The 23,695-nt window shown below is 44.6% G+C and overlaps 1 protein-coding gene across 3 annotated transcripts in view; it reads right to left on the bottom strand.

Annotated features, from left to right (window-relative positions):
* The window catches only part of VIPAS39 (VPS33B interacting protein, apical-basolateral polarity regulator, spe-39 homolog), a 299,691-nt gene that overhangs the window by 187,679 nt on the left and 88,317 nt on the right, over positions 1–23,695 (bottom strand). For all 3 annotated transcript variants that reach the window (XM_069208408.1, XM_069208409.1, XM_069208407.1), the window contains exon 3: positions 3,030–3,129. In XM_069208408.1, the coding sequence (XP_069064509.1) occupies positions 3,030–3,129 (100 nt within the window). The remainder of the gene's footprint in view (positions 1–3,029; positions 3,130–23,695) is intronic.

The raw sequence follows: 23,695 nt of genomic DNA, 5'->3' as shown, positions 1-23,695 counted from the left end.
GGTTCTTATCGGCCCATTTCGCTCTTGAATATAGACGTCAAGTTGTTTACCGGCATATTGGCTAACCGCCTTAATCCTTACATGCCTGGTCTTATAGACCTGGATCAGGCAGGCTTTATACCTCAGCGACAGTGCGGGGACAATACGAAACGACTTCTGCATTTAATTGATAAAATTAGCAGATCTCGTTGACGTGGAGAAGGCGTTCAAAAGGGTCCACTGGCCTTATCTTTTTCAGGTACTGGAGCGTTTTGGGCTAGATCCAGTGTTTAGGGTCTGGATCCAATGCATTTAGTGTGCACCTTAGGCTGCTGTCCGTGTAAATGGAACTCTGTCCTTGCCGTTTCCGATTGGTCGGGGAAAGCAACAGGGGTGTCCGCTCTCCCCTTTGTTGTTTGCGCTGTATATGGAACCTTTCACCCAGCGCCTGCGTGATAACCCTCTTATCTTTGGCATCAAGTTTGGGGGAGACCACCACCTCCTTAGTCTATATGCGGATGATGTGATTTTTACCCTAGCAGAGCCCATGGTCTCGCTGCCAGCTCTCATGGAATTCTTTAGTGAGTTCAGCCAGGTCTCTGGGTTTCGGTGAATATGCAGAAGTCGCAGGTCCTAAGTTTGTCTACCCTTCCGGAACATGAAGAAAGCTAGAGGGCCCATTATCCTTTTATTTGGTCAACGTCGCAGGTACCCTACCTGGGTATTGAATTGGCAACTTCGGCTGTGAAGACGGCGAGCTTGAATTATGCCACATTAGTCCGCGAGATACTGCGGGATCTGGGGAGCTGGGGGAAGCATAAACTCTCTTGGCTGGGCAGGTCCGCGGTGAAGATGATAGTGCTGCCACGCATACTGTATGTGTTTCAAGCACTCCCTCTGACTCCACCGTCTCTTACGATAGCGACCCTCCAGTCAGCTATCCTGAAATTTATATGGGATGGGAAGCCGGCGTGGATCCCGCGCAGTGCCCTGTATCGCCCCAGGGGGGAGATGGGACTGGCGGTTCCCTGTCTCCTGCGGTATTTTCAAGCTGCCCAGCTGCGCTTTCTGCTGGAGTTGAGTAGGCCACTCACTGAGAAGCACTGGTGCTTTATGGATCAGGCGGTGGCTGGGTCCCACATTTGGAAGGAGCCCTGGCTTCGACGCAGGGATAGGGCACCGGGGCTCTACTCCTCCCCGATCACTGGAGCGACGTTTCGTGTATGGGATATGGTGGCACGGAGGCTGGGTCTGACGACGTTCCCGTCTCCAATGTCGCCGATCGGTGCGAATCCTGACTTTGCGCCAGGCCTGCAGGTAGAGAATGTTCACCACTGGTACGATGGAGGCTGCAAAAGGGTGGGGAGCCTATTTGATGAGAACGGTGTGATCCAATTCGATCAGATAAGGGAGACGTATGGATTGACCGAGGCAGACAGATTGTTGTATTATCAGGTACGACACTGGGCCCTCTCGCCGGCAAATAGGCCCTTGATAGATAGGCCGCTTACCCCGTTTGAGAAATGGATACTGACAAAGAAGGATGCTAAGTGGGTGATATCCGAGTTGTACAGATTTCTGCAGGGGGTGGAACGCCCACCTAAATCCAAGGGACAGAAGAGATGGGAGAAGGAGCTGGGGCGGGAGCTAATGGAGGAGGAATGGGACAATATATACTATAGAACACATCACGCGGCCTATAATGCCGCGGGGACAGAGACGGCATATAAGGTAGCTTCCTACTGGTATTATACCCCAGCAAGGGTACACGCATGGGATCCCGCTAAGTCAGGCTTTTGTTGGAGGGGGTGCGGCAACTCGGGCACACTCGTACGTCTTCTTTGGCATTGCCCCAGGTTACAGAGATTTTGGAAGAGTATCTTGGATGACATCGATAAGGTATTGATCCAGAAAGAGATTCCTAGATTTCCATCATATGTATTATTGGGTATACCCAACCCCCTCACTTTCCCCCTTCGTTCACTGAGAGGGCGACAGATGGCCTTAGCTCTTAATGCTGTGCTCCAGACGATTCTCGCCCTATGGGGCTCTGACAGGCTGCCGACGTATGCGTCCTGGCTTCAGAAGTTGTGGTTCCTCTTAGCAATGGAGAAACTTACTCTGGCTTCTAGGCAGAGGGTGGGCGACATTTGACCACTGTGGAGACCATTTTTCCAGATTTTGTCTACAGAATTTACTGAACTGATGTGCCCAGCATATCTAAAGGTCCTGGGGCTGACCCGAGATGTTTAGAGGAATGATTGGACTAGTGGGGCCCGGGAAGGGGCAGGGACAGTAGCTTGAAAGGATGATGAGAGGGTGCGGGGGTTAGGGGAGGTACAGGGCATTCAGACAGGGAAGTACAGTTATGTATTTATGTTATGTTTGTTTCTTGTTGCTAGCTCTGAGGGGATTCAGACTGTTGTGCTTTGGCCACTTCGATTATAGTCCGTGTGGGGGGCAGACATGGGGAGGAAGGTGTCCTCCTATGTCAGAGAAGCGGTTCTGTGAGACAGCCCTTAGACATGAACGGTATGGGACATTCTGATATGTCGATAGTGGACATGTTTGGAGGATTGACACAGAGCTTTGTAATTGTTTGTGTATGTTGAATACCAATAAACAGATTTGATCCATAAAAGTTACTAATTTCAAACACAAGTGCATGACAAAAGTGTGAAATGATAGATAATAAGTATTATTACAAATACATAGTCCTTTGTGATGGTACTGCCACTCTGAATAAAATACAGTAAAGTAGGGCAGCTGAGAATGACTTTCAGAAAAACATTGAAAAAAATAAATTGTAAGACCTCTCAATTTGGAGCTAGTTGCTTAGCATGTACTGCTTTCATTTACTATACTAGTCTTCCATCAGATTTGAGTAATTCTACAAAATCTTTTTATAGCTCTTCCTTTATTCAATGTACAGATGCACACTTGTCTATACTTCTATATTTTGACTGGAAGCCCTTTCTCATTCTAAACCTGGTCACAGAGATGTTCTCCCCAAGGTATGAGCAGTACAGAAGCACAGCTTTTTCACTTACTTCCCACAGGCTCTCCAGTCCAGCTGTATTTCCCCTGCTCATCATCGTCGTCGTCGACAAAATCTCGCAAACTGTTTACTGCGCGCTTTGACTCTTTCAGCTAATGAAATAAATAACAGAAATTTCAGTTTTACTATAGCATTTTCTACCAGCAGACCAATACCGTCAAGGTACAACCCCCTGGATCTCTCTATTCTGTGTATTTAGTTTTCTCTGATACCAAAATATACAAAATACAGAGCGCAGGAAAGCACATTTTCATGTTTAAAACAACCCAGTATTCAGTTGCCACAATGCATTAGCTTTGTCATTTACAATTAACACTTAATGCAGGCGGCTCCCACCCAAAACCCAGCATGCGCAGCAATTTAGTGATCAATAAAGTGCAACTCTTAGTATTGCTTTTCACTAGCAAAACATATATTGCCAATTTTAAAGTCAGCTTCGGTGTCGTTGCAGCAGCAGAATAAAATTATATTGCACATATTGTTTTTAGTGAACTCAGTGAGGCAAGTCCTCATTCTCATTTTTTTTCAGTGCAGTACGACCTAATTTTTCTTGACTATTATTGTGCCAGGTCCCCCCTTTTGACCACCCTCAGCACATTAAGCAATTTTTAGGGTTGAGCGCACAAGCGCTCCTTCCCTGTTGTAATCTCTCTTTTGGCTTTTAACCACGCCCATGTCAAGCCTGTGACTTTGATTGATTTGTGGGCTTGCCCTTTAAAATCCACTTGATTTCATTAGTGAAAGGCATGCCTTTTCTGGTGTTCAGCCCTCCTCAAGCGCACCGGACAACTAATGAAAACATACGAGGCTCCATGTTTTCAGCTTGGTTTCTGCACTACTTTATCTTTTTATTTTCCACACAGCGAGATCGCGCTGGGTTTTACATAGCGCCATTGCGCTTAGTTTTTTGGTGTTCAATTTCAGTGCGATCACGCTGGGCTTTACATAGTGTGATTGCGCTTGTTTTTTTTTTTCAATTTATGTGGCATCAGGGGTGTGGAATTTATTAAAATATCTACTTGTCCAGGGGACAGGTTGCTTCTCAAATCTACTTGTCCTGTAAAAAGATCTACTTGTCCCTTTGGTGCCATGTAGTGTGGCGACAAATTATGGCAGCAATTAATAGCTTCTCTGAATATGCCAGGGCTACTACCATAGTAGGGCTTGAATACTTGGGAGTTTCAATCCCTACTGTAGCAATTTCCTTATTTTGCCACCTTTCTGCAGATCTGCATACTGGGGCTGGAGGAAGCAGTAAGCAATAGTTCCAGGGCTGGAATGCCTTTGAGTCTGCAAACCTACTAACCTGCATGTTTTAAAGATTTTTACCAGCTTCTCTCTAATATTTTCCCATAATAAGAAAGGTTGGACATTTACTCCTGACAATGGCAGAATTAGAACTTCTTCCAGGATTGGGAAGAAAGTGGCTGGAGGGAAAATGAACTTGCAAATGCTCAATAGATTTTCACATGAGCAAATCTACACATCGTATTTACCCACGCTAAAATACAGTTCACAAATATTTTATAGGGGTACGACATATGCCATGGGTGCACTTTTGTGACTTTCTTTAAGAATTTGGGGCCACAAGTAGGTAGGTTCAGATTTGTGACCTGCAAATTGCGAGTCGCATATCCGAATGTAGGATGGTGTCCTTGACACCATCTGTGATTCGCAAGGGCTTCGCAAATGCCCACATCATGAATAATCATGAGGTGGGTCGCAATTTGCGACCCCCTCACGAATGGTGGCCTGCTGGAGACAGCAGACCACCCTGTCTGTGACTGCTTTTCAATAAAGCAGTTTTTTTTGTTTTTTTTTGTAATGCAGCCAGTTTTCCTTAAAGGAAAACGAGATGCATAACAAAAACGAAAAATGAAACGTTTTAGTTTCATTTTTTCAGAGCAGGCAGTGGTCCGCAGGACCACTGCCTGCTCTGAAAAAATGTTTACAGTGACATTCACAATGGGGAAGGGGTCCCATGGGGATCCCTTCCCTTTTGCGAAAGTGTTAGCACCCATTTGAAATGGGTGCAAACTGCGATTGGTTTGCGCCCGCGTTCGCGGTCACAAAACAATCCTACATTGCACTGCGAGTTGCAATTAGGAAGGGAACACCCCTTACTAATGGCGAGTCGCAAACCCATTTTGTGATTCAGTAACCAGGTTACTGAATCGCAAAACTGGGTTTGTGCATCGCAATGTGCTTTTTGCACGTCGCAAACAGCGAAAGTCGCTGTTTGCGACATGCAAAAAGCTACCTACATGTGGGTCTTGGTCCCTAATTAGATCTGGTGTTAACAAAGACATTTTGTTTTTATTAAACTTCTATTTCTCTCTCTTTCGGCTGGCTTTACTGTGAGTGATCGCATTCTGCTCTTCCACAAGGAGCATATTGCCACACAAAGTAGTTTTGTTCAGTGTCAGGAACTACAGTGGCAATCAGTGACGTAACGAAACTGGAGGGTGCCCCTTTGCAAAGAACATGGAGGAGCCCCCTCACCAGACTCACTCAGGGCAGGTGCTGTGCTGACGGGGCCCCCTGGAGGGCGGCTGCGGGGCCTTTGTTATGCCGCTGGTGGCAACGTGTGCTTTAAGAGTTCAAAAACTTTTTGGGGGGTTTTTGCCAATGTTTGCTACAATGTTGAGGGCCTGGTAGCTCCCACAACAATAAAGTGTTACAAAAGCCATGTCAAAACAAGACACGCATTGATGAAACTAAAAGACTTATAAAAGTATGTCAGATCAGTTGGCTTTGTCAGTGTTTGTTTATTTTCATGCTTCCCATAATCGTGTTGAAAATGGTTACACTGATTTTCCATTAGAAATATTTTTCGGAAATACTAGCATGCATCAACACATTTTACTAAATGACACTTCATTTGCATATAATCAGAGAGCATTCTGGGAGCATTATACTTAGCCTCTTAGCCTAAACTTTTCAAACATGTGTGTACACGTTTTTTTTTGTTTTGTACTGGAACCAAAGTCAGTAGTGAAGTTTGACCTTAAAACATTTATTTACAGCATGCACCCTAATAATGAAGGCTTTCAAATAATGAACCATAAATACAAGTTCGAACAGCATTATCTTTTGGAAACACATTACCTCAACTGCAGAGAGTTCAACTCTCTGTAAACAGGCAGCCAAAGGGTTTGTGCTGCAGGGGGTTGGGCCTACTTGTCCCAAGGACAAAGTAAACATAAAAACTTGTTGCCCTTGACCCCAAACAAGATGTCCCGGGCGTCGGGTAGCTCTAACTCGTTTGCTTTGCGGTAGCTGGCTTTTTGGTGGCGGACACGGTTATAGTACAGTTTTGGATAAGACATCAATGCATTTGGCTTGCACTCAACCCTAGAAGCAGTAATCACTGTAACAGCAGTGAAGTAAAATGTAGTGGCATCCCTATTAAGCTCAATTACCACAAGCAAACATCTTATTGGTGTGGTTAATTCTTTTGCAGCAATTTTTGCTGATCAATATTTGTTTTCACAACTTGTTGCTGCACTTAGTTGAGCTTTGTTTTGTTAAAGTGTTATTTTCAAAAAACCCTATGTCATACTGCTTCTGTGGGGTCCATGACAGGTGAGCCGTAAAGTCAATGGTGTGTTAAAGGCGGCAGCAATGCATATGTACCAAATCTAACGAAATTCAAGCAACATTGCACACTACAACTGCTTAAGCAACCTGGTAATCAAAATTCATTCTTGCTGGGTATGGATGCAGTTCATCATACTGCATTGACAGTAAAATGTTGCAAGCCTGGGGTTGTGTACAGCATGACACAGAATTCAGGCAACAATAAATATGGGGTCTTCCTGGGGTCAACGTCTTCTCCGACTCTTCACAATATGCACCTGGCTCCTCTGTTTTACCTCTAGTTCGAACATGCTCTTTTGTATTTTTAATCAGACTACCTTCATACATTTTTCCAAGACTGCTCAGTTGACATGGGAGGCTTGAAAACTGGAAGGCTAATAGCTTTCTAAGCAAGTTTTTCTGTTTGGGCCTATTAGCTGGTTGTTTTTTTCAGAATCTTCAGCCTTCTTTACTCTCCACACTGCCTCCAGGAGATACTACTAAGAGCTGAGCCATTCTGCTTCACAGAGAATGACCCTCAATGTAGGGCTGTTGATCACAACCTTCTTCAATCCGCGAGCTAAATTCTGTCCTATTATGACCAAACTTGATGCTAACGACAGCCATCAATTGACATTATGGCTAATGTAACATTATTTACATTATTATATTGGGCCCTCTGTGGAACTTGTGCAACAATCAATGCAGGCTGCGAATGTCAGTTTGATTTATTAGTGGGTTTGAAAAACAGGACCATAGAGGGTTCTCGTTCTGGTCACTGTCTCCCAGAGAATTATCTTCAAACTTAGGGGGTTATTACAACTTTGGAGGAGGTGTTAATCCGTCCCAAAAGTGACGGTGAAGTGACGGATATACCACCAGCCGTATTACGAGTCCATTATATCCTATGGAACTCGTAATACGGCTGGTGGTATATCCGTCACTGTACTGTCACTTTTGGGACGGTTTAACACCTCCTCCAAAGTTGTAATAACCCCCTTAGTCTTCAAATGTTCTCAAGGGTTGATCACCACAGCTGGTTTGCCAAATCCAAAGAAAACACTCATGAAATAGTGTATTCTATAAATGTAGTCTAGCAGTGCAGTATGGCACATAACATTTTGAAATGCTTCCTCAGATGTGAATTGACATATTTCACAAAACAGATTATGGGGGTTATTACAACTTTGGAGGAGGTGTTAATCCGTCCCAAAAGTGACGGATATACCACCAGCCGTATTACGAGTCCATTATATTCTATGGAACTCGTAATACGGCTGGTGGTATATCCGTCACTTTACCGTCACTTTTGGGACGGATTAACACCTCCTCCAAAGTTGTAATAACCCCCTATGTTTCTAAAAAGACAGCCGGCCTGCAGCAAAGTGACCAATGTGCAGAATTCAATCCATGTGCGACTGATTACACCCAGGCTCAGGAGACCTTGGACAGAGCCTGCCTTATATCTGTATATATACAGTATTAGTCATCCAACACTTGGGAAAGAGTCAAACATCATGCTTCACCAAACTTGTGACTACCTCAAGACTAGGAGAGCTGAGATAGAGGTATTAACAAAACCGGTTTGGTCTAACTGGTGACTGACTTGCCTTCTACCAAACGGTGGGAGTGCCGAGGACCAGTTGAGTATGCAGGTCATTTAGGGAGGCATGTGGAAGAGGTTGTACAGAATAGGGAGTATTATTTTATTTCTCTGCTCATTTACACCTGTGGGGGAGGTCGTGCATTGTCCATGCAATATTATTACAACACTAGCTTAAGCTTGCTTCTACAAAGAAGTGTTAAAGGGCAGCTGTGCCTTCTAGCTCTTTTGCCACCAGAGTGGTGTTCATTCCACAGGAAAGGTACAGTTTGAAGATACTCCCAGCAAGTTGCTAGAATCTGCACACAATGAGAACAGTTCCAAAGTGCCATTCGCTTATGTTGTGTTGAGTACTTCACAACTACTGTACTGTACTAATTGCAACAATACCACTGCCAAGAATTCTACCGTAAAAGCCACTGTTTAGAAAATATAACCTAAATTTGAACCCAAGTTGCTCCTGTTCCCTCAACATTGGCTTAGCAAGTACCCAGCCATATGTACATTTCGTATGGATGTAGCTCAATCCAAGAGGTTTGTCTCTTAACACTAAAAGTTTTGCTTTGCTTCTTCATGGTACCAAACTCCCGACATTCCTACGAGGAATGTTACATTTCCAGAAAATGCATGGCTGTCTCATCATTTGTTCACAGAGTGGGCAATTGTTTTCATTAACATTGTGTCACTTCTGCATTATAACTGCACTATTTGATCTGTTTGGTATTACCACTGTACACACAATGCTAAAACTTACATTGCAGTGTACCACTCCAATGAGAGGGAAAGAAATAGGGTACCCTTGCTAACTATAATATAATTTGACTTTGACAGCATTTTCTTGCAGTACCTCACAGAATTCACTGATAGTTCAGTAAATGCAATTGTTGGTAGGCAAATAATCTCTGTGAACAACGTAAGTCTTAAAAAAACCTGTGGACCAGTTGAGGGTGACACAACAGTAACAGAAAAAGGCATTCAACTTGATTGTTGTGTTAATGTTGACTACAATTTGCTCGCACTTCTCCATTTTAATATATCTCAATACACTGATGGGTTCCAATAAAGATCTATTTACTGAGATTTTACACAACGCCATACTCAGGTGATGAAAAATTCTATAATAATCATTAGACAAACAAAGTAAATGCAATAAAGGTCAAGAAGAAAGGCTCCTTGTAAACAAGCTCCTCATCAGTGGAACATGGAACGGAATATAATATACTCACAAAAACTTCTATTGTCAACTCAGAAGGACATACCAAAGCATCTAGGCAGTTAGTCTATGCATTCTTTCTCCATGTTGATCCTAAATGCCTTTTGAAGGTTAAGCATTTTTTTGATATCTCAGTCAGTTTGGTTAAGCATTAAAACTTGATGTATTTTTGGGACTTTCAGTTCAGCGCAACATGGTGCCAAAAACCTTGCCCTCATTTTAGCTTTCCTCTCTACTGGAAGCAGGTCCAGTGAGTATGGCTGAAAAACGGAATTGCCGTCAAGGGCCAGTCCAAACACGTTGCCATAGTATGCCATGGTTTGAAATATCTCTGCCTCAAATACTTCCAGTCCAGAGAAATGCAACCACAAATGGAAAAGAGTCACAGGGTTAATGCAAACTCTGCTGCAATCTGGTCCTGTGCAGCAGATGCAGATACTAAAAGCCATTTGTAGGAACTTGTGTTTGTTTATGGTAGAAGCACCTGGCTACTTTTTAAAATATAAATACAAGCCATTCTCCACACTGTATCTGTTGGTGGGCTTCTGGAGTCTATGTCCTGATAAAGAACAGTTAGTCATTTCTGGGCTAAACTGCTACATTCACCCTGTGGCCACTTCCCGGCAGGCTTAAGCCTGTTTGAGGTCTGCAGTGCCAGGTGCATGTGAGGACAACTCTTCTCTCCTCTTTTGTGGCGAGATGCATTCCAAGATGCAACATTTGCTTTCCTCAGTTGGACAGAGATGAGTGTCTCTCCAGTCTGTTCCTGTTGACATCTATCTGGGAGCCACAGTCCTGCATTTCTTCTTTCCTGCACCTTGTGGGCTTGGTAAGGCATCTGGGAAGATTCCCCTGGGGTTTCTGCCTCCACTCTTTAAACTTATCGCCTCAAATTAGCTGTAATGCTCTAGTAATTTGCAGATTAGACTTCAAAAAAAGCAATCTTAGCAAGTGTTCCACAACCATCTCTAGCACCACTAAATGTAGTTCTCCACTCAGTGATAAACTGGTCACAACCTCAAGGAAATTGTATCACACCAACCTTCTTCTCTGCGAGCTCCATTAGCTTCCATTGAACGCAGAATTAATTTCATACTGTCCTGCCTTGCCCTCAAAGCTAACCATAAAAAACTCCTAGCTGTATGAATTCCCAGCACCGTGCTAAAGACACATGGGATCATTTCAAATCAATATTCAAGGCCCACCTTATATAGCTAGGGTCAACTTCCAGTAGCAGATGTGTGTTATGTGAATATTAATTCCATTATATTACAAAAGATTAAAAGAAAAAGGCTTGAAAGGACGTAGGAAACAACCCCTTATAAGCATGATTTGAGCACCTAGGATGTGAAGAAAAAATACTCTGAATACTGGCAGCCTACCTGAAGTTGAAGCTACATTTCCCAAGCATTCCCGATACCCAAGGGAGTTGGGTCTCATCTTAGATGAAGAGAATAACATGTCCTGACTCCAGCTATCACAACACCTCTTCTCTGGTGGGAAGAAAGGCATCAGAAGACACAACTCTCTATACATTTCTCTTCTCAGAAGCAATATGTCACTGGTGCAGTAAGTCTGCCTAGAACTCGCTGTTTCACAGTATTTGTTCTCAGCACTGTGTTCAGGAAGCACCCAAAGTCTTATCTCTTCTGCCTTTTCCTGAGCTACTTTCTTCCTTCTTTATAATCTACAGATCATGCTAGTTCCTATTTTGAATACACCTCCTCTGCCTCCACCCACTTACAGGACCACCGTTCCTATCTAATGTGTTACTAAAGACAATCTCCTTCTTCCCTCTTTTGTTTTTGATGTGAATTGTTTGAGTTCTGTGGAAAGCACCTAAATAACATGTTATATATCTCTAGCTATATATCTACCTATAGATTTATGTAGCTACAGCTATTTATTCTTTATATCTATATATAAGCAGAAGTGGGGTATACAGAGATAAAATTATGAGGACCGATGATAAAAAAGTGTGCCACTCCTAAAAAGACTGATTGTTTTTCCAATCAAAAGTATTTCTGGTACTAATAGTAATTTAAGCCATACTGTCCTGACAGATATATGAGAAAGTGTTCCCAGCTGTATCTCACAGTATGAAATTTCTCAAAATCAGAAATCAGTTTCATAAAACTACCATATAGAACTATTACTTTCAGGTCATACCACAGTGAGGAATAGTCATTGCTTTTCAAAGAACAGCATACTTGTTGCGCCGCTGCACGCGGCACGAGCCGAACATTCGGCTCGGGCCGCAACATGCGTTTCCAAGACGCAGCGCGCCCCCAGTCTGCTGTATGTTTTTCGAGGCCTCAAATTGGGCATGGGGCCTCGCTCTTTTTCTGTGCACTGTGTTTTCAGGCATTTCTGACCCCCACTCACCTGTTCTTTTCTTCTCTTTTTTCTTTTCTTCTTTTCTGGGACATCTGGTTGTACCTTCCTTTATGTTTTTTCCCCCTTCCCATGTTACCTTTCTCTTCCCAGCATTCCTTGTTCCCTATTCTATATGGTTCCTAGTCCATTCTGTTCTATGTACTTTTCCCTATCTAAGATGGTGTCCTTTTACTTCCTGTTGGTCGTTTCCTGTTTGTTGGTATTTAAGGGCTGTGATTCTTTCTCTCTTTGCGCTGCAACACTTTCTGTTTGGATGGTGTCTTCGCTCCTGCTTCCTCGTATTCTTGTGCTGGTTCTCGATAGTTCGGAATACTTTTTCCTGTATTTGCTCTTGTTGATATCTCTTCCTTTTTGTTCCTGTTTTAGGAACATATCCTTGTGGAGGTTTTTTCCCCTTTTCTGGTTTTTTTTTCCCTCTGGAGCTACTTCTGAGGGACACGACCTGCTCTTGGCGTACCCATTGCCTGCAGCACCGTGGCTACCAGAAAGAGTCGCCCCTACTTGGGCCAAGGCCGAACATTCAAGAACAGGATCCACGCCACTCGCTCTGCGGCCTCCAGGGTAAAGCAGCACATAAGTCGTGACAGATTGCAGCGCCCAATACTCCCGACGTCGTCTAACATCATGGATGATACAGTGGCGGCTGCTGCAGATCCTGATCCATCTCTTCTGGCAACCATTCAGCAACAGGCTCAGGAACTGCAACAATTATGCAACGAGAATGCTACTTTACGTCAAGCTTTGGCCTTTCGCAGTGCGGATGTTCCGGCCGTCTCCACCTCTACTCCTCGTTTCTCGGGTGAACCAACTAAGCTGCGAGAGTTCCTCGATGCATTAACTGTGTATTTCGCCTTCTGACCTACCCAATTCTCCCACGACAAGACAAAGGTGGGATATCTTATCAGTGCCTTGGCCTGGGCAACCCCGATGGTATCCTCCAATGACCCGGTATTATCAGACTATCCTGCTTTTGTGAGTCGGTTTAAACAGATGTTCAGTCGTCCAAGATTGGAGGCCTCTGCAGAAGAAGCCTTATGTGACATCCAACAAGGCTCACAAGATGTCCTCCAATATATTACCCGCTTTCGACAGCTAGCGGCTGAGACCACTTGGGTGGAACGAACTCTGGTGAGCTTATTTCGTAGAGGACTTAAAGAAGAAATCAAAGATGAGTTAGTACACTCCACCCGAGTTGAAGATCTTCGTGGTCTGATGGATCAGGCTCTTTCCATCGGATACCGTCTCCAAGAGCGACGTATAGAGAAGAGAAAGAGTAGAGGATCATCTCAGCCAAGCACTTCACGTGTCTTTATGCATCGTCCCGATGAACCTCGTCCTCCTGCAAGAGACGCCGAAGGCGAACATATGCAGGTGGATACCACTCGAGGACCACTTTCCGTTAGTGAGCGGGAAGACAGACGTAGGAAGGGATTATGCCTATATTGTGGTGCTGCCGGCCACATGCTCCGGACCTGCCCTGTTCGTCCTCAAAGGCCATCGGGAAACGCCACTTCCCGTCCTCTGTAAGAAGGGAGGGGACGGGATCATCAGCTATACCTTCCATCAGTTCCTTTAAAGACAATGCCACTACTTTGTTTATGTTACCTGTGACGTTACATTTACCGGACGGCCGTCAAGAGAGAACACTGGCTTTACTTGATTGTGGTGCCAGTGGCATATATATGGACAAGACTTGGGCCACTACTCAACAAATACCAACACGACCCAAAGAAACCCCAGAACAAGTTCACACAGTGGATGGGTCTTTAATATCCTCTGGTCCAGTTGATACCACCTCCATGACACTGAGTTTACAATTTGGAAACCATCAAGAACACATCTCTTTTGATCTAATATCATCCCCCAGCCATACTATCATTCTGGGAATTCGGTGGTTCATAAGACATAACCCTTATGTAAATTGGGAAACCCGGACTATTTCCCTGTCCTCACAGTTTTGTCATGAGAACTGCTTTGCTTCAGACACTTATTGGTCACCCAAGAGGTTGATGCCTACTGAAAATATTACTGGAAGTTCCATCAATACAGTTCAAGGGGTTCCTGATCACTATCTAGAATTTCAAGATGTGTTCCAAAAACCAACCAGACCTGTGTGACCCCCACATAGAGATTACGATTGTGCTATTCCCTTGGAACCCAGAGCTATCGTTCCCTTTGGGAGGATGTATTCACTCACTGAACCTGAAAGAGAAGTACTAAAACAATATCTGCAAGAAAACTTACATAGCGGTCTTATTGTACCATCGTCCTCTCCGGCTGGGGCTCCTCTCTTTTTTTGTACCCAAGAAAACAAAGGATCTTTGTCCCTGTCTGGATTTTCACGGGCTAAATAAAATAACTATAAAGGACCGTTATCCTTTGCCTCTCATTAAGGATATTCTAGAGGCAGTCAGAGGGGCTCAACGATTTACCAAACTGGATCTTCGCGGAGCCTACCACCTTTTGCGTATTAAAGAAGGAGACGAGTGGAAGACTGCTTTCCAGACCCCATTTGGTCATTATGAGTACAGAGTTATGCCTTTTGGTCTTACTAATGCCCCCTCCATTTTCCAAAGATTTATGGATTCAGTATTCTCTGATCTCTTGAACCATACGGTCGTCATCTATTTAGACGATATCCTTATTTATTCTTAACGTCCTGAACTTCATTCCTCTCACATTAAACAGGTCCTCCAAAGACTCCGGGAACTTCAACTGTCCTGTAAACCCGAAAAATGTGAGTTTGACAAGACTGAAGTCAAATATTTGGGATATCACCTTAGTCCCACTGGCATAGCTATGGACCAAGAAAAGGTACAAGCCATTCTAGATTGGCCTTCTCCTTCCTCTATTAAGGAAACACAGGCCCTCATTCCGATTCTGGTGGGCGGCGGGAACCGGCATTTGGCCGCCATGCGGCCAAAATACTGCTTCCCGCATTCAGACATTCCCGCTGGGCCGGCGGGCGCTAACCAAGTTAGCGCCGGCCGGCCCAGCGGGAATGGGGGCTGCAACACAGGAGCCAGCTCCGAATGGAGCCGGCGGTGTTGCAGCGGTGGGACGGGTACAGTTGCACCCGTCGCGCTTTTCACTGTCTGCTAAGCAGACAGTGAAAAGCTTCATGGGGCCCTGTTAGGGGGCCCCTGCACTGCCCATGCCAGTGGCATGGGCAGTGCAGGGGCCCCCAGGGGCCCCAAGACACCCGTTCCCGCCAGCCTCTTCCTGGCGGTGACAACCGCCAGAAACAGGCTGGCGGGAAGGGGGTCAGAATCCCCATGGCAGCGCTGCTTGCAGCGCTGCCCTGGCGGATTTGCCCAGCCGGGGGAAAAACGGCGGGAAACCGCCGGCCCCGGTTTTCTGACCGCGGCTTTACCGCCGCGGTCAGAATGGGCTTGGAAGCACCGCCAGCCTGTTGGCAGTGCTTCCGTCATTCGTGACCGCCAGGGTCAGAATGACCCCCACAATGTTTTTTAGGATTGGCTAATTTTTATCTGCAGTTTATCTTGGACTTTGCAGAACAAACCAGCCACATAACACAAACATTAAAAAAGGAAAATCTAAAGAAAGGCTTCGTCTGGACCAAGGCGGATGAACAAGCTTTTCAGAGTCTAAAAAAGGCCTTCACTCAAGCACCGATATTGAGGCACCCAGATACCAACAAACAATTTATTGTTGTTACAGATGCTTCCGAAAAAGCCATCGGAGCTGCCTTACTCCAACAGCAAGAAGATGACGGTCTTGAACATCCTGTGTTCTATTTGTCCCATGTACTTTCGGCATCAGAACAACATTACTCAGTACTTGAAAGGGAGTTGTTAGCCCTGAAAACAGCCTGCCTTGAGTGGAGACAGTTTCTTATGGGTTCCAAAGAGCCCTTCGAGGAATGAACAGACCATCGCAATCTACAATGTTTGCGTAACTTTTTATGCCAGAACAGTCGTCAGGCTCGTTGGGCCTTCTTCTTCAGTCAGTATGACTTTTATGTCACTTATATTCCTGGATCCCAAAACATTCTGGCTGATGCCCTATCTCGCCGTTATCCAGATTGTACTTCTACCTCATCACAGTATCTTCTTGAGCACAGTAAAATCATCGGAGTAGCTCAGTCTTTCCTGGATGAGGTACAACTGGAATACTCCAATCTGACTGATCAAGAAATAAAGAAACTGAACATATGTAAGATGCAAGGATATTATTATTATAAGAACTTGTTGTTTCTCCCTACTAATGGAGTCAGAGAAAAAGCACTACAAATGTGCCATGATTCACCAGTTGCTGGTCATAGAGGCATTAAGGCCACACAATAACTAATCTTGCGCTCTTTCTGGTGGCCTACCTGGAAATCAGATGTCGAAAGATACGTTCAGGATTGTCCAATATGTGCTCAAGTAAAGATTCCACGTACCAGACTTGCAGGATTACTACAACCATTACCTGTTCCACCGGCTCCCTGGCACACCATTTCTACTGATTTTATGTGTTCATTACCTCCATCAGCAGGAAACTGGGTTATCATGGTCACCATAGATTCTTTTACTAAGATGGCTCACTTCACTGCTCTGAAAAAACTACTTAATTCCCAAGAACTAAGTCAGATATTTATCCAACATATTTTCCGTCTCCATGGACTTGCACACAGCATTGTATCTGACAGGGGACCTCAGCACATCTCCCGGTTTTGGAAACATTTTTGTAAGACACTGAATTTCAACATAGCACTCTCATCGGGTTTCCATCCTCAAACCAATGGACAGACTGAGCGTCTCAACCAAGGATTGGAGCAGTACCTTCGCTGCTTTTGTAATTCTACTCAGAGCAACTGGAACACTTATCTCCCTATTGCTGAATTCTCCTACAATAACTCTGTCCATAGTGCCTCCAAGGTCACTCCTTTTTTCTGTTCTTATGGCTATCATCCTACCTCTTTTCCTACTACTCCTCAGTCTACCTTTTCTCTTCCTGCTGTTACTTAATTCTCCAGATGACTTTTACAGATTCATAGATTGATTCACTCTAACTTGTTGAACACCAAGAGATACATGAAGAGAATAGCAGACAAGAAACGGAGGGATGCTCCAGAATATCACCTTCAGGATAAAGTCTGGCTTTCATCTAAATTTCTACCTTTACGCCTTTCTCAGAATAAGTTCACACCTCGTTACTATGGTCCTTTCCAAATCCTTCAGCTGATCAATCCCGTCACTGTCCGTCTTCACTTGCCTCGTACCTGGAGGATTCACCCGGTCTTTCATGTTTCTCAGTTAAAACCCTATGTACCTGATCCTTACTCTCGTCATTTTCCCTGTCCTCCTCCTGTGTTAGTGGATGATGTACCTGAATATGAGGTACAGGAGATTTGTGATTCTCGTATCTTTCACAAACGTCTTCAGTACTTGATTCACTGGAAGGGTTACCCTCTCAGTGAATGCTCTTGGGAAGATGCATCTTCTGTTCACGCACCTCTTCTGATTCATCATTTTCACCGCTTGTTTCCGCACAAACCTGGGCCTTCGGGGGGGGGGGGGGGGGGGGGGACCTACTGTTGCGCCGCTGCACGCGCACGAGCCGAACATTCGGCTCGGGCCGCAACACGCATTTCCAAGATGCAGCGCGCCCCCAGTCTGCTGTGTGCTTTCCGAGGCCCCAAATTGGGCATGGGGCCTCGCTCTTTTTCTGTGCACCGCGTTTTCAGGCATTTCTGACCCCCACTCACCTGTTCTTTTCTTCTCTTTTTTCTTTTCTTCTTTTCTGGGACATCTGGTTGTACCTTCCTTTTTGTTTTTTCCCCCTTCCCATGTTACCTTTCTCTCCCCAGCATTCCTTGTTCCCTATTCTCTATGGTTCCTAGTCCATTCTGTTCTATGTACTTTTCCCTATCTAAGATGGTGTCCTTTTACTTCCTGTTGGTCGTTTCCTGTTTGTTGGTATTTAAGGGCTGTGATTCTCTCTCTACTTGCGCTGCAACACTTTCTGTTTGGATGGTGTCTTCGCTCCTGCTTCCTCGTATTCTTGTGCTGGTTCTCGATAGTTCGGAATACTTTTTCCTGTATTTGCTCTTGGTGATATCTCTTCCTTTTTGTTCCTGTTTTAGGAACATATCCTTGTGGAGTTTTTTCCCCTTTTCTGGGGTTTTTTCCCTCTGGCGCTACTTCTGAGGGACACGGCCTGCTCTTGGCGTACCCATTGCCTGCAGCACCGTGGCTACCAGAAAGAGTCGCCCCTAATTGGGCCAAGGCCGAACATTCAAGAACAGGATCCACACCACTCGCTCTGCGGCCTCCAGGGTAAAGCAGCACGTAAGTTGTGACAATACTGTCATAAAAAAATATCAAAAACCCTTCCTTTTGTGCTGGTTGGGGTAAATAATAATGCTTTCATAACTGAATGCCTGAAGCTCTTCCTTGTTTTCTTTATTGTTTTTAACAAAATGTTTATTTACACCTATGGGCTTCCTGTGTTAAGGATCATTCGGGTTATCTGGGCTGTACATTGTGTAACAAATGATAATTCCACATATTTTAGCTGGGCCAAGAGAACACACTTTTAATTCTTGGGCATCAACTTAACACCAGCTCAGCTATCCTTAGGGGAGAATCAGTCATACTTCAGGATTCACCACGCTGCTTGAGGGCAATTTCAGTGAGGATAGAGTGCCGGTACAGGCTCTACCCCTGAAGCAAAGTTCAAGATCAGCATTTGAAGGCAATGGGAAATGTATACAACCTAAGCATTTTCTTCTTTGTGAGGATCACTCTGCTGAGTAACAACATAAAAAGAAAACCAAATTTTACTCGATTTGCCAAAAAACACATCAGTTTTAACACATTTGGCTTGTAACATCCGCAGGTTTTAGGCGGACCCAATACCTCCAGATACATAAATGACTAAATTGGCAACCTGGTACTGAGGTCAAGCACTGCAGTTATTTTCACAGCCAATAAACTACAGTTGACCAAAATTGCGCAATTAATTTGAAGTTTGAAAGTGAGCCCACATTACTCTATTATTAGGCAAAAAAACGTATATGACCAGAAGAAAGAATAGCAGGGACTAGTCTGTCTATTTCCCAACTGAATATTCCACATCTGTGAAATAACAGCAGCAGTCAAACTGTCACCAGAGACTCTGGATCTTTGGATGCTGGCTAAGACGAGTGTTTTTATGGGAGATAAACCTAAAATGGTTCCTTTGAATTAAACTCCCTGATAGCCGTTCCGCTATTACTTTACTGATGGCTTTTATATCCATATTGATCATTGGTAGGGGTCAGTAATAATCAAAATCCAGCTGTGCCTTGGAGCACGTGTAGTTCTCAGCCAGCTACTGTATAATGGTAGCATCTGCTTCACCACTCATACCCCTGATGAGGTCCCAAAGTGCTTTGTATGGTGAAGTCAGACAGTTCTCTTAGAGACAGTTGGCAAAGTGTGGATTTATACAGTGGTCTACATGGGAGGGGTTTCAGTCTTGTGCATGAGATGCGAAGGAGTGCTTTATTCATTTTGCAGCAAACGTGTGGATGGGCTTAAGCCTGTAGTGAAGTAGAGATGCAAGAAAGATAGCTGTATTTGCCTTTCTTACCCAACTTTGAGTAAGGTTAATCCATGTGTTGTACATGGTTAGTAGAGTGAAGGCTTAGAGGGTGACCAAAGAGGGAAAGATCTGCAGGATAAGCTCGTGGTTGTGCTTAAGAACAGAATGAAGAAAACAGATGTAAATGTAATTGCATTGTATTTGCATACATTTACCATTTTTAGGCAGTTGGGCAAAAATCTATCCAAATGCTTGTGTTTGATTGGTAAGGTGCAGCTTTGTAGTCTGGTTTAAGTGTGAAGCATTGGACATATGGCACAAGATTTTGAGGGTGATCCAACTGTGAAAAACCTATCTTGTAACTGCGCCTACGCCTCAAGTGCAGCAGAAGGGAGGAAGATGGAAAGGTTAGGGCAAGCTTAGAAGTACCAGCCTCCACTAAGATGACAAAGATGCAAAAGTGTCTGTTTGGGATCAGCCACATCTTACTGGCCTTTCTAAATCCTAGATGCCATGAATGTTTCTTATTCTTGCTGGCACTGAGTTCCAAATCATGGCTGTACAAGTAGATAAGGAAGTACCACTAATGCACCTTTTCTTGAATGGAGGGATGGTCAGGACTGGAGTCAGTCTGGAACGTAGTGACTTCTTCGGGCGTATGATCTTAACTTTAGTTGGAGTAATCAGAGTCTGCTTCTGTGGACATCCCAGTGGAAAAAACCCAGAGCCTTGAATGAGCAAAGGACATAGCCTTGACTGAGCTGCTTTTGGCTACGTGCAATCAATGGAGGGCCTGCGGTGTCGGTGCTATATTGCTTAGAGGCAGGAGTTGCCGGCAACTGCAGACAAGATTTTGTGCATTCTTTACAGAAGATAGAGAGGGCCCCCAAAACAAGGACCCAAGATAGGGATTATTGATGTAACATAGACCAAACCACTGATGTCCTGAACTCTGTCAAGAAAGCCTCGATATGGAAAGATATGGCACAGGGTTTCTTCCTATCATATAGAAGGTACTTTTATGGGTGTGGCCCAAGTGGCAGGGTGGAACCTGTGATCCCCTCCAGGTTCTTTACATCCAACAGGGTGGCTGGTGGGAGTCCAAGCTTTTGAGGCCAAATGGTACTAGGGTGAAAACTCAACCAGTTCCTGCAGGTGAGAATCTATGTTTTTATGATGATTTGTATGTGGCTGATTACCAACCAATGGTACAATCGTAGGAGGCACCAGCCTAGGGAGTTGAAGTTCAAAATTGTCAGTTGATCCTGGTGTCGTTGTCATAGTAGTTGTAGGTAGTTTGCAGGTTGAATTATCTAATGAAGGCTGAATTATGGTCTAAAGGGCAGTGAAAAAATGTTTGAAGCCTTGGGACACCAGCATTAGAGTCATAGGGAGCATAAGAAAAACATGGAAGTGAAATATTGTGGAAAGACGTAAGAAGAAATCCACTCCGGGAAGGTCCCTTGAATACCAAAGTCACGCAGTTTCTGATGGAGGATGGGTTCATACATGGTATCAAAAGCAGAACAGATGTCCAGTGCTATGGAGACTCCATTTGTGTCAACAAACGTCTTCCAATCATCTCAAGGTATGATTATGGCAAATGTTGTCCCTTTGTCTGGGATACATTCTGTTTGGTACCCCAAATGAAAACTGTGGGGGTCATTCTGACCCCGGCGGTAATTACCGCCATGGCGGAGGTTGGCGGTAGCACCGCCAACAGGCCGGCGGTGCTCCGCCGGGCATTCTGACCGCGGCGGTACAGCCGCGGCCAGAAGCGGAAAGCCGGCGGTGTACCGCCGACTTTCCGCTGCCCGTCAGAATCCTCCATGGCGGCGGAGCGCGCTCCGCCGCCATGGGGATTCTGACACCCCCTACCGCCATCCTGTTCTCATGAACAGGATGGCGGTAGGGGGTGCCGCGGGGCCCCAATGGCATGGGCACGGCAGGGGCCCCCGTAAGAGGGCCCCACAAAGTATTTCAGTGTCTGCCTAGCAGACACTGAAATACGCGACGGGTGCAACTGCACCCGTCGCACCTTCCCACTCCGCCGGCTCAATTCTGAGCCGGCATCCTAGTAGGAAGGTTGATTTGCCCTGGGCTGGCGGGCGGTCTTTTGGCGGCCGCCCGCCAGCCCAGGGCAAATCTCAGAATCACCGCCGCGGTCTTTTGACCGCGGTGCGGTGTTCTGACGGCGGTACCTTGGCGGACGGCCTCCGCCGTCCGCCAAGGTCAGAATGACCCCCTGTGTCTTTAAAGAAAGCAGATATCAGGGTGAAAATGATTGATATGTTGGATCAATACATTATTTCTTTAGCATTTGTTAGATGTAGGAGGTCTTGAGATCTGTAGTATACTTGCTGGATGCTAAGGATTCTTTGATGTGTGCTGGTAGTTTGATGACTATAATTGGAAGGTGGAGTTACCCAAAAAACACCACTTATGTTGTGATCTATGGGTCCACATGGGAGCGGCAGACATGCAACACACTGGAAGGGGCTTCTTGTCTAAAGCACATCAATTATAATGAGTCTGTGGGGACCTCATCAAAATATGACAAGGATCATTCAGCAAAATTATATTTAACTTTTATATCACAGGAAAGGACATCCAGTCAAACAGAACTACTATGTAACGAACAAGATCAAAAAACCACAGCATCCTGGAGTATCCCTTCTACGCATGCTTTCCCCAAGACCTCTCATCTAACACAGCCCCGCAAGAACAACATTAATCATTATTGTAAAACGAACACGCTCTTTTGATATCAACATGCTATTTAAAGAGTAGTAAATGTACTCACTGTCACAGAGGTTCAGCAGCAGTTCTGTAATCCATTGTGAATTCCACATTATTACAATGCAAAAGCATGTGCGTAAGCAAAAATGTAGAAAGAGTACATTTGTGCTCAAGTGTGGAAGAGATTAAATCACCAGAAGATGCTGTTCCAAAACCACCAACTGCAACCAAAGTCTCTGAGGACCATCCAGAGACTTCAATTACACTGAAAAGCACACCGTCTCAACAGTTAAAGGAAACTGGAGAAGTGACACCATGGAAGGATCTTCATACTACACATCTGCTGAGATTATGTCATCGAGCACCAGAATACTCTATGGAAGGGTCTTCTACCCACAAGTGTGTGGAAGTCTACTGAGGTGTCACCGTGGAATAGCCAAAGAAGCCCAGTGGAAGGCTCAGCTTCTTAGACTGGTTTGTTCCTGTGATCTCATGGACTCTCTGGACGAGGAGAGGATGAGCACCTGGAGGAGGTTTGGTACTCAACAATGCATGGAGGAGAAGCAGTTTGCTTATGGTGAGAGTAAGGGTGTAGGTGGACTGGCCAAATTAGGTCCTAACAGGCTCACACAGGGACATCACCACAGGAATTTGTCCATCATTTCTCTGCCTTTTTCCTGGGTTCCCCGGATAAACAGCAAGAAGAGAGATGTTAAGTATAAAGAGGGAAGGCCTGGTTTTATAACCATGGCCGAGTTATGCCCATGAGGAGAAACAATAAAACCAACTACTAACTAGAAGAAAATAATCCTAAAAAAACCCACAAAACAGAACTATCATTTCACAAAGGCCGGTGGAGCTTCTGTAAATAAATCTCACATTTTGGTTTGGATATTTTGTATTTGGAACGAAATTAATTTTATGCTGGGACTCTATTGTGGCTCTTTGTTTACTGAGGAAGGACTTATCTCAAATCACCGCTGCGAAATGCTGTTAGCATGTCCACAACGTGTGACCCCACAGCCTGCTGGTGCCCCTGCCTTTGCCCCTAAAACTTCACTTCACTTGTGATCTGAGCATAGTGTCAGTATTTTAAATGGATTTGAATAGACTGGTGTGATTGCTCACTAGCAAGAACTAGCCTCATAATTGTTAATTGCAGTAAAAAGGCTGGTATTGCTGGGTTTACACACAGGTGTCCTTTTATTTGATAAATATGTATATATTTAAAGAAGGCCTGTGTGTCCACTTTAAAGAAATAGATCAATTGTTCAAAACTTTAATGATGCCACTGAAAATGCCAATGTGATATAAGAAGTTACCAGTGATGTCATCAATTATGTTTTCTTTGTTGGATGCAACTTTTTGTGTTTCCTGGGTTCCGGATCATACCTATAATATAACTTCAACTGAAAGTTTCAAGAAAGCGAATATGGTACCTATAACACTTTGTGATCTTAGTAAACAAGCACAATTTACCTTTTAAAACGTATATTTTATGTATTTGTTTGATTTTGATATAGCTTTGCCCCCCCAAAAAAATACTCATTGAAGATTGCTTATGGTTGTGCCTTCCACATAGACCTGCCTTCCC

This window comes from Pleurodeles waltl, chromosome 9 (assembly GCF_031143425.1).
Source record: "Pleurodeles waltl isolate 20211129_DDA chromosome 9, aPleWal1.hap1.20221129, whole genome shotgun sequence".
Lineage (NCBI taxonomy): Eukaryota > Metazoa > Chordata > Amphibia > Caudata > Salamandridae > Pleurodeles > Pleurodeles waltl.
Note: the sequence above shows the minus strand (reverse complement) of the source record. Positions and strands in the feature narration are given on the sequence as shown.